We start from the raw sequence: 11,589 nt of genomic DNA on the forward strand, positions 1-11,589 counted from the left end.
TGACAAAAATAATTCCATTCTTCTTGCAGGGAACTACAGTGTCTCTGTGCATTAACTGAGAAAAAAACAACTTTTACCCTCAAAGAAAAATTTGAGGGTTTTTTTTCTTGTCAGTATTACTTGCCCATATATGAGAAGTGTGTGCCAGTAATTGCAGTATATTTGGGCATTTCACTGCTCTGGGAAGAAGAAATTGTGGAAGTGGAGGCATGTTGTGATGTTCAACCTCTCGTGGTATATGCTGAGTGCTGCTTCCAGATCACAGTTCCTAAGCTTGTGCTGGCCATCAAATACTTGGGTTTAGTATTGTAAAATTAGTGTCAGTAAAACTAGTAATGTAGTAAAATGGTGTTGATTAATTTGTAATTAGGGGTAATCTTAAAACTCTGTAACCTCAAAGTGTAAATGAAACAATATTAAAGCATTTCTAAAGGGGTAGTTCAGCAAGGTTATTTGGTCTCTAAAGAGCATGCTAATCCTCTTGACTGTTAATAAACAGAAGATCATAAATGTGATGTGATTTTATAAGGGAAATTAGTAGTAGCTGCACAGAACACACAAAGTCTGTTTTCTCCATGAAAGCGGCACTTGCCTGCTTTGTAATCAGAAAAGTAATTTCTCCAGAAAAAAATGTTCTTCCAATCTAATTTCCATTGTTTTTTGAACTTTTTCTTCTTTTTTTCATGAACACTTATCCTTTTGCTGTTTTCCCCCATTAGCCCTGATCACACAGAGGTTTTGATCCATTCTGATATTAGATGCACTATATTTAATGCCTTGGCCATTAGATAATGTCATCTACTCAAAGCTGTTCCTCTGCTACACAGACCCACAGCTTTCTGGAAACATTTTTCATTTAAAGCTGCCTTAGAACAGGTAGCAAAACCACAGCAGGTGCTGGATTTTAAAGGCTCATCTGAAACGTGCCCACCGCCCTCTGCTGCCAGTCCAGTGAAGTGCACGGGGCTGAGATTGTGCTGACACACAAGTTGCCATTTCACGTTATTAGAAACAAGAGGCCCATACAGAGTATTTTAGCAACTAATGCCCAGCTTGTCTAAAAGACAGAGATTTTGCCACAAATATGAGAATAAACTGAAGCTGAATAGATTTAAACATGAAGTGGATGGGAGCAACTCATGGAGGAGGTGTTCGCAGAATTGTTTTGGAGATGCCTGCCAGATATTCTCTTTTAGATGTAGAAGTAGCACCACAGCAGACAGGATATGTTTGGTTGTAATTCATTATCTTTCTTTTGTTTTCAGGAATAAAAGGGATCCCCCAGCCCTCAGCTTTTATACCTACTGCTGAAAGTAATTCTTTTCAACCACAAGTGAAAACTCTGCCATCTCCTGTTGATGCTAAGCAGCAGCTGCAGCGTAAGATCCAGAAGAAGCAGCAGGAACAGAAACTGCAATCTCCTTTGCCAGGAGAGTCTCCAGTAAAGAAAACAGAAGGCGCTGCAACCAACGGTGTGACCAGTATATCTAATGGAAGTCCTGCCATTCTGTCCCCTCCACCTATTGGCATTGTTGTGGCTGCTGTCCCCAGCCCCATACCGGTAATGCTCTGCAGCAATTCTCTAGAGATTCCACCCTATGAATGGTTGTACATTGCCAGGAACTGAGCAGTGGTGTCAGTGGATTAGAACAGTTTCCATTAAAGGCTTGGGTGCCTCGGTGCTTTTCTGTCTGGGTTGTGCTATAGCACATTAGTTACAGGGTTGATACAGAGGCAGCAGAATTCTGATCATGTAGCATAGGCCAAGTTCATCTTTGAAGTCATTAAAGTGAGCCTTGACATGAAGTTTAACCAGATGAGAGAGCTGACACCGGATGTGTGGGTCACTGAGGCCCTAATATGGAATCTAAATTGCTTTTTGTTGGCCCAGTGCATTTAGTGACAGGTACAATTTTATTTTGAATTAATGTCTGTAGCACAGAATATTTTTGTCTTTCAGCCTTATGAAATTGGGCTAGGGAGTACAGAAAGGTTATTTGGTGTTAAGATGTTCACTGTGCTGTTCATTTTGATAGGTAAGCCAGTTTTTCTGCTGGATAGTGAGTTTGTGTTTAACTCACTTTTGAAACCTTAATAATGAGCAGTATTTTGAACACATCCTCTCCTCTTTAGCCTTTGTGTGTCAGTCTTTTTGTCCCAGGTGGTGAAGGATTGTAAGAGAATGACCCTTTCATTAGCCGAAGAGCAGACTAGTGTATACCCCAGTGCCTCATGCCTTAAAAATAGAAGGCATGTGTCTGTCTACCAATCCTTAGACAGAGAAATAGAAATTGTCTTGGACAAGTAGAAGAGCTTATTGTGTTTTAGACTGATTCACTGGCTTTGGTGTATTGAGCTATGTTGTCTTTCACCTTTAAAATGCTTGGGGCTGAGGTCATGTGTGGCCTTGGGGACCTCTCGCTTTGTTACCACACCTTTTCATTTTCTCTCTTTACAGGTGCCAAGAACCAGGCAGTTGGTGACTTCTCCAAGTCCTATGGGATCGTCTGATAGCAAGGTCCTGCCACTCAATGTTCAGGTGGTCACTCAGCACATGCAATCAGTCAAGCAGCCACCAAAGACTCCCCAGAACGTTCCCGCTAGCCCCGTTGGTGACCGCTCTGCCCGGCATCGCTACCCGCAGATTTTACCCAAGCCAGCAAACACCAGTGCTCTCACCATCCGCTCTCCCACCACGGTGCTATTTACCAGTAGCCCAATCAAGACTGTTGTGCCAGCTCCACATGTGAATTCCTTAAACGTGGTAAAAATGACAGCAATATCTCTTGCCCCGAGCAGCAGTAGTGTGCCCGTCAAACAGACGCCTTCAGTTAGCACTAGTGCAGGAGCAGTGGAAGAAGGGAGGACTGGTCCACAGATCAAAAATGGGTCTGTTGTCTCACTTCAGTCTCCAGGATCCAAGCCTAGCACTGCTGCAGCTACACCTGCAGTCAAGATCAAAACAGAACCAGAAGCATTGCTGGATGAGAACTCTGCACAGGGCCAAGAGAGTTCTGACGTGTCTAAATCCATAAAGGCAACCCCTGACCTGCCTCCTGCACAGCTAATTGATTTTGAGGTTGCAGCCTTGAAGGTTTCAACGGATGATGTCATGGAGCTAAAACCAGGTAAGGGCTGTGATCAGGAAGCTGAAGAAGCGGGGACCAAATATAAGACACAGTCTGATGAAATCACACCAGTTTCTTCAGCAGGCAATAATCAAAGCACTCTTAAGCTCACAGTTGCCAGTCAAAACTTGTCCAGCACCAGCATCAATTCACCTCCTACTGGTGAGTCTATGATTAAAGACAAAACATGCACTAAAAGTCCAAGAAAGCGACAGCCTTCCACACTTCAGGATTCCCAGTTACCACCTGTAAAGAAGCCACTAGTGGAGCAGTTTGCAGCTGGTAATGCTGTGGAGGGTCAAAAAGCTAACAACGTTAAGAAGGCTGTGAAGGTTGGATCATTAGCTAACAGTGACAATACAGCAACGCTTGCTCAAGTTCCCATCAAGGTACCCGTGACAGTACCTGTACCTCCTACAGCTGCCGCAAACTTAGCAACAGACCTTTCTTTGAGCACCAATTTAAATACCTGTGATCCTGCTTTAGAACAGCAGCTTGCATCAGCATCATCTCCAGATATAAAAGTAAAATTGGAGGGAAACTTGTTTATCATAGAAAATGATTCAAAATCTGATGGCAGCTTTAACCCAAATACGTGGCACCATATCACCAAAACCTCTGACTTTGCATCTGTGAATTGTGACCAGCAGCAAGATATCAGTGTTGTGGCTATTGCTGGGCACTCTGGCTCTAGCGACTTACAGGAGTCCGCGTGGGAGCCGGTGCACTGCGAGGGTATACAGCAGGATGTGTACAGCCAGCAGTTACAGAGCCAGATCCAGGACTCCCTGGATCAAATACAAGCACAGTCTTCAAATCAGTTACCTCTGCAGTCTGAGCTGAAAGAGTTTGAGCATACAGTCCCTCAGTCAAATGAAAACTTCTTTTCATTTGATGACGACCTTACCCAGGACAGCATTGTGGAGGAGCTGGTGCTCATGGAAGAGCAAATGTCCATGAATAATTCCCATCCTTATAGTGGTTGTCTAGGAATGGCACTTCAGAGTCAGGCTGCAGCTCAAGGAGCTCCCGTATCATCTCATCCAAGCAGCACGCACTTTTACCATTCGATCCATAACAACAGCACTCCAATTCACACTCCCACCCCCACTCCCACCCCGACTCCCACTCCCACCCCGACTCCAACACCCACCTCCGAAATGATTGCTGGATCTCAGAACATGTCTCGAGAGAGCCCTTGTTCAAGGCTGGCTCAGACGACTCCTGTAGACAGTGCCCTAGGAAGCAGCCGGCACACGCCCATTGGCACACCCCATTCCAACTGCAGCAGCAGTGTCCCTCCAAGTCCTGTGGAATGCCGAAACCCGTTTGCATTTACTCCCATCAGCTCTAGTATGGCTTACCACGATGCCAGCATCATATCAAGTAGCCCTGTGAAGCCAATGCAGCGGCCTATGGCTACCCATCCTGACAAAACCAAGCTCGAGTGGATGAATAATGGCTACAGTGGGGTTGGGAATTCCTCAGTTGCAAACCATGGCATCCTTACAAGCTACCAGGAGCTGGTGGAAGATCGCTTCAGGAAACCTCATGCTTTTGCAGTTCCTGGCCAGTCGTACCAGTCTCAGCCGCGCCACCACGACACTCACTTTGGTCGCGTGACTCCTGTTTCACCCGTGCAGCACCAGGCAGCCCCTGTCAGTAGCACTACCAAGCAGGAGGGCTTTGCTGTTCCTGCTCCTTTGGACAGCAAAGGAACTGGTTCATCTCTCAACAGCAGTCTGAGATGCCGGAGTGTGAGCCCTGCTGTCCATCGCCAGCGTAATCTCAGTGGAAGCACTGTTTACCCTGTGTCAAATATACCACGTTCTAATCTGACACCTTTTGGAAGTCCAGTGACTCCTGAAGTTCACAATGTATTTGCTAATATCCATGCAGACACCAGTGCCAATAACATAGCACAGAGAAGCCAGTCAGTCCCGTTGACTGTGATGATGCAGACGGCCTTCCCGTCTCTTCAGAAACAAACAAACACTAAAAAAATAACCAGTGTGTTGTTAAACAAACTTGATTCTGATAGTGATGATGCAGTGAGAGGTTTGGGAATGAACAACATGCCCTCCAATTACACAGCCAGGATGAATCTCACTCAAATTTTGGAGACATCCACCGCTTTTCCTAGTGCCAACCCGCAAAGTATGATCAATTCCAGCACTTCAGTTTATGAATTCCAAACACCAAATTACCTCACAAAAAATAGCAGCACCGATCAGATCAGTTTTTCTTCTGGAGATAACCAAGCACAATCAGACATCGGAGAGCAGCAATTAGATTTTAGCAGCACTGTAAAAGACCTTTTAGGGGAGGACAGTCTGCCAACAAACCAGCAGCTGGTGAATCAGGTGGCATCAGATCTCAATAACGTTGCATCTGTCTTTCCCAGCGACATCAGGTTGTCTTCCGAGCTCTCAGGCAGCATTAACGATCTGAACACTTTAGACACAAATCTACTGTTTGATCCAGGTCGTCAGCAGGGACAAGATGATGATGCTACACTGGAGGAATTAAAAAATGACCCCTTGTTTCAACAAATCTGCAATGAATCCATTAACTCAATGACTGCATCAGGTTTTGAGTGGATGGAGAGTAAGGATCATCCTGCTGTTGAAATGTTGGGTTAATCTTGTTTTATAATATGTATGTAGCACACTGTATCTAAAAGACAGACGTATTGTATTTGTCTTAATGGAAGTGCCTCCCGCAGCAGAAACACTTGCTATGTATTGTGGCATTTTTAAAAAAAGTTTGCTGTACCTGTTGCTCATTCTTCAGTAAGGAAAAGGCAGTCTTACCAATTTTAAACAAATCTCTGAAGGTGATGGGCTATCAAAGAGCCAGTATTAAAATTTGAATTTTGGAGTGTTTCCCATTCAACATTTCTTGTTTTAGCAAATAAAGAAGTAGTTAATGGCAGCCAGTGATGACAGCTATGGTTGATGCTTTGGGAGGGTTTTAATTCAAGCTTGTTAGTAGGCTTTCCATACTTTGTATTGGTTGTTACTTCTTAGTAGGTGATCTTTACTGACCTTTGTCATCCAGGTTTGAAATGCAGGGTGCCTGCAGGTAGGTAAGGTGGTGGGAGTGGGTACAAGTGGACCAGGGGACATGCAGATGCCTGATCATTGTGTAGCTGTCTGGAGCACTGCTCGATGGTGAACTTCAGGAAATCTCTGTAGCATTGGTGCCATTGGCATCTCCAGTAAAACACAGAGGTGGGAAAAGCTAACAGGAATGATCAAGGAAAAAGATGCACTAAATTTTTTTATTTAAGATAAATAAATCTATGTAGTTATTTTATCCATTGATATTCATTACATACTTGATATTTTAGTTCTCATGTCAATGTTTTTATATTAGGTAAAATTAATGCAAAAAGATTTTGAGCACTGAGATTTAATCTAGGCATAACCCCTGTATTTTAAAGTGAATAGGTACTGTGTATCAGTGCTAGAGAAGGAACATGATATTTTCCCTTTTTTTTTAATAGAGAGCTGCTGGAGCTCATTAAAATACTGTTTCTAAAAGTTCCTTTTTTTTAATGTTTGCTCTTTCTTAACCTAGTGGAGGGCACAGGAAGATGTTATTTTTTCTCTATTTCAGTAGGTTGAGCCTTTCTGTCTTTCTTGCTCACCCTCTTTCTCTCAAACAAAAGACTATTAAAATATTAGAAAATGTGGTTAATCTAAAAATATTTCATAGAGCCATAATACTGCCAGGCACTTTACAGATACACAGTAAGACATGTGATCATTCTTTTGGTAAAACTTCTTTTAAAAGTACTTACTGTTTTAGAAGCCTGAATTCAGTTTTCAAAAGTGATTTGACAGGGTTCATGAATCTGTTTTTTGGTTTTTTTTAAAGGAAAAAAATGCTGCTCCTCTGGAAAATTAGAATAAGACTCCTGTCTCACTGGTTCACTCAAACCAAAAAGACCTTTTATTTTATCAGCATGGCATAACTGGATCTCTAATGTTCAAAAGAGAGGTATTTACCCAGCTGTGGTCTTGATGCTAGAAAGAGGACTTGCAGAGGCAGATTTCTACAAAAGAAGTGGTGCATTGAGTATGCTACAATACTATCCCTTAAGCGTAGTATAAAATGGATTACTTTTCCTGTGACCTGACACAAAGCAGAATATAGAGCAGGAAAAATTTTCTTCTTTTGCATTTCTTTGATGAGTGGTCATAAATTTACAAAGGGGAAGGTTCAGTAAACCCCCCCTAGATTTCTCTAAGGGGAAAATGCTCAGATTTTTCACGTGATTAGTGTTTTTCTTTAAGTGACTTGGTGGTCTTCTGTTTGTTCAGTTTTTGTAAATGACTCGAGATCCCAGTACTGGTCAGTTTTTTTGGCAGTGCTGATTCAACTTGTGCTGCTGCATTGGCACTGGAGGTGCTGGTATATCATGGCTTCTCTTGCCCTTGCCCCAATTCATCACCAGTTTATTGATTGTTCTGCAAGGACAAACAGGTGTGCCAAGTAATAGCACCTTACAGGGGCCTGATTTCACTGTGCTTGCATCAGAAGTTTTGCCACTTCATCAGGAGTGAGCCTGGAGAGTTCTGATCCCTCCTTGAAGCACAAGGATGTTGTGATAATGTGGTCTGCTTTAAGACCAAGTGACTCTTCCAAGGCGATGGGGAGGAGACTAAAAGCTGCACAGTAACCTTTGCTTGTCCTGCCAGGTCTGTCAGTAAGACTTGAACCATTTTTCTTGTAGACTAAAGTTGCAGAAGGCAGGGCTGGAATCCTGTACTTGCCCATGGCCTTTTGAGAGGATGTGGTGAACATCCTCTCACCCTGGTAGGAGGATGGGTCTGAGAGACACTCAGCACCTTTTTGTTTCTGTTTCCTGGCCCTGTGTGAAGTGCCAGCCCTACTGTGAATAGGTGAAACCTGCTTGGAGGAGGGGGAGGGAGCCTTCAGCTCAGCTCTTGTGTGACTCTGACTGGGAGCCAGCTGGGGAGGAGCTGCCCGGCTGCTGCTGCAGCCCGTGTCGCATGGTGGGCTGGCCTCACCTCGGCTCACAGACACTGACACTGAGGAGTGCTTGGGGGAAGGAAGGTTTAGCCTAACTGCTCGTTTTTTTAAGAAGATTTCTCACAAAAGCAAAAGTAGATTTAAAGTTGATGCATTCTAAATTATGCAGCCATCACCAAAGGTTTTTAAAAGTGCGTTTAAAATTCTCTTTAAATGCAAGCATTACATTGGGCCTAACATGTGACTTAATTAGCAGAAATATTCTATAATCAGTGGGTTTAAAGCAAATATATGTTTAATTTTAAAAGTATTAAATTTGCTAAGAATTGTTTCAAGTAAAATCCAAGGCACAGGCACAGCTTTGTACATTGGTATGTATCATTTTAGAGATGTTTGTGTGTTGGTGTTATAATTAATGTTAGGTCCCTGTACTTAGTGCTAGTTAGTTCTTTATGATACATTGAGACAGAGCACTACTGCACACCAAAGTATGCAATACCCAAAGGAAAATTCTGTGATCCTAACAAATGGAAGCCTGTCTTTGTCAGATACTCCAAAACTTTGAATTTGAGACAGTTCTGACCCCTTGTTTACATTATTGGCTTCCTTCTAACATAAGAAATAAATTATTTTGATAGCAGTTTTTGCTAAAGTATACAAACTAGTGAATTTGTACCCTGTGTACAGTATTGCAGCAAACACTTTAAATTTGATTGCTTGGTTAGTCCAGCAAACTTTCTGGGTTCATATATTGCACTAAAATTCTGTTGAACCTGTGGCAGGCACATTCCTTAGGATAAATGCAACAAATACGGCCCACAGATTTAAAAAAAGGCAAAATGAAAAAAAAAAACTTTTTAATGTGTTTCATTATTAAAAGGCAAAATGTCATTAAAAGTGACAGGTGAAATTGTCTTATGTAGCAATGTGCATTGATCTCAATGAGATATTTCTATTTTTGATTCTCTTACATGAGAATATTGCAGCAGGAAAAATTAAGTTTAGTTTGCTTCACCATGTTAATACATGATCACAAAACGTGCATGAGTGTTAATGACTTAATCTTGTACAGTACTAGATATATTCCTGTAACCACTTTTATTTTTTTTATTCTTTTGCTGTATTGAAGCTGGTTCAGTGTTAACCAGGTGAGCATAGTTATTCACAAGTTATTTACTTTTTTATGTTAACTAATTCAGCTTAGTTATTGTTGAATATGTTCCTTTCTTGGATTATTTTTTATTGTTCTGGTGTTGAAAAACATTTTTGCATCATTTTATCATGATAAGAATTCATGAAGTAAATAATTTGCAAATAATTGCAATAAGCACTGACTTCCGAACTGAAAAGAAGGAAAGCGTTTCTTGTGCAGTGCATCTGAGGATCATATAATAGTCTTGTACTATACTGTGCTTTATTTACTGCACCATAAGGAAAAAAAAAATCCCTGTTCCACATTTTCATTTAGTGCAGGAAATCCAGTTTCTCCCCTCTTCCCCGGTGTTTTGTTGTCTGTTGTACTGCTGAAACTACAGTAGTTGAATATTGCAGTAGCATTTCAGTTATTTTTTTTATTGAAAGTGCTCAAAAATTGTTTTTTAAATGTTTTCAAAAACAATAAAAACATTTTGTATTAAAATTATCTCTGGAGTTTTTTCTTTATATGGAAAATGTGCTTTAGGGCTGGCCTAAAATACCGAACTTTGTGTGATGACAGCTGCCCAGTTGAAGCTTGCTGCACTTGCTGAGCCCAGTAAAGCTGAGTGTGCAGCTGAATCTTCCTCGCTGGGGTGCCTTGGTCAGACTTAGCCCAAGTGCTGGTTTCATGCCTGGGTGCCAGCTCTTGCTCTTGTGACATACAACATCCCATTGCTGGTGTTGCCATCCACTGTATTGGTGCTTGCCTGGTTTTGCTTTCCCATATCTGTAGGGCACTCTTGAACAAGATAGTGTTAGTGTGGCTTCAGTTGCTGACACAAAGGGGAAATGTGTGCTTTCATCTGTGGAGTCCTGTATTTGGATGGTAAAATTGCATGTAAACCCATCAGTGTGCCTAGTGCAGTCTGTGTGAACAGGATGGAAAGGCTTTGCCACAGAGCAGGAACTGGCTACAGAAAAATGAGAGAGGATAGATATTCATGTTTTCATGCCAAAGAGTTCAGACTTAGACTGCATCCCAGACTATAGAGGTGCTGAGATGAGCTGGCAGGTGACAAGATTTGATGTTTGCACAAAATGCTTTAGGCTCTTCAACAAAGAAGAATTATCACAGAGACATAAGACAACATAATGAAAGAGAATCAGAAATATATGAATTTAACATATCATGGGAGGAAATACTATTAATATATCTCACTGAATTCTAAACATGCTTTACAAAGCATTCTCAGCAAACAATTGACAGACACCCTTTATGTTTCACAGTCATAAAAAATGAAATAAAAAACTCCCAAGGTATAAGATGGACTATAATGTAGGAGATAACAGAAGCTGATTCACCTGAAGTAATAATGGGTTTTAATTGGAACCTCTCAGCTGTAAATTTGAAAGAATTTGTCTTAATGGTTAGTAAAAAGGATCAAAAGAACAAACAAATCTGGAATGGAAATGTCCTAACAGGAGAGATTTAAGAATGTAGAAATCTTGGAACTGAAGTCACGAGCTTTGTAGGTTTCAAGTTATTAAATGCTTATGTGCTTAATAAAGACATCCAGAGTAAGTCCTTAATAATTGCTTTGAAATACTTTTACATCTCCAGAAATACAAATCAGTCTGTGTGAATGCAGCTGGTATTCCAGTAAACAGAATTCCACCCCTGGGGTTAGGGATTGCTGTGTCAAATGAGGCAGTGGTTCATGTGGTGGTTCATACAGTGTCTCTGGCAACTTTTCCCTAGAGGAGACCTGCATTATTATGTGGTCACAGAATAAATGGCCTCTTTGCAAACTGTTCTAGACTCAAGAGACAGAAGCTCCATCTGAAGCCAGTCAGAGTTAAGCAATGCTTGGATCTTGCTGCTCTCCTCCCTCTCATAAAAATGGTACAAGATAAGCTTGGATAAGGAGACAAAATTGAAGAAAAATATATAGTGAGGCTTACAAATTGGAGAAGCACTGGGAAGGTATTCCAAACTTAAGAAAGGAGCAGGGACCTGACTGTATGCTTAAGATGTTTCTGAGTTGGGATCCACAAAATAGTTAACAATTAACCTGAATGTGCCCAGGCCTGGGCTGTGCTGTCCTTGTGCTGTGCTGTGTTTGTCCTCTGGCTGCAGGGAAACCTTGGCCAGGTAGCCATAACAGAGGAGCCTGCAGGCAGCTCCCACTCAGTGCTGGCAATGATGCCACTTGTGTGTCCTTGCCTTTTATCTGCAAGTGCAGCTGGAAGTTCTCATGTGAACATCCTTTCTGCTTGACCTTTGAAGTAGTGAGCAGAGTTGTTTTCTGGTTGGAAAATCCTG

The 11,589-nt window shown here is 41.8% G+C and overlaps 1 protein-coding gene across 2 annotated transcripts in view; it reads left to right on the top strand.

The window, feature by feature from the left end:
- Nucleotides 1-9,769, top strand: part of RFX7 (regulatory factor X7) — a 76,630-nt gene extending 66,861 nt beyond the window's left edge. For both annotated transcript variants that reach the window (XM_039723266.1, XM_039723267.1), the window contains exons 8-9: nucleotides 1,266-1,561; nucleotides 2,459-9,769. In XM_039723266.1, coding sequence (XP_039579200.1) covers nucleotides 1,266-1,561; nucleotides 2,459-5,770 — 3,608 coding nt within the window. In that variant the 3' untranslated portion in view covers nucleotides 5,771-9,769. The remainder of the gene's footprint in view (nucleotides 1-1,265; nucleotides 1,562-2,458) is intronic.
- The last annotated feature ends 1,820 nt before the right edge of the window (nucleotides 9,770-11,589 follow it).

Source organism: Passer montanus, unplaced genomic scaffold (assembly GCF_014805655.1).
Source record: "Passer montanus isolate IOZ18808 unplaced genomic scaffold, ASM1480565v1 scaffold5, whole genome shotgun sequence".
Lineage (NCBI taxonomy): Eukaryota > Metazoa > Chordata > Aves > Passeriformes > Passeridae > Passer > Passer montanus.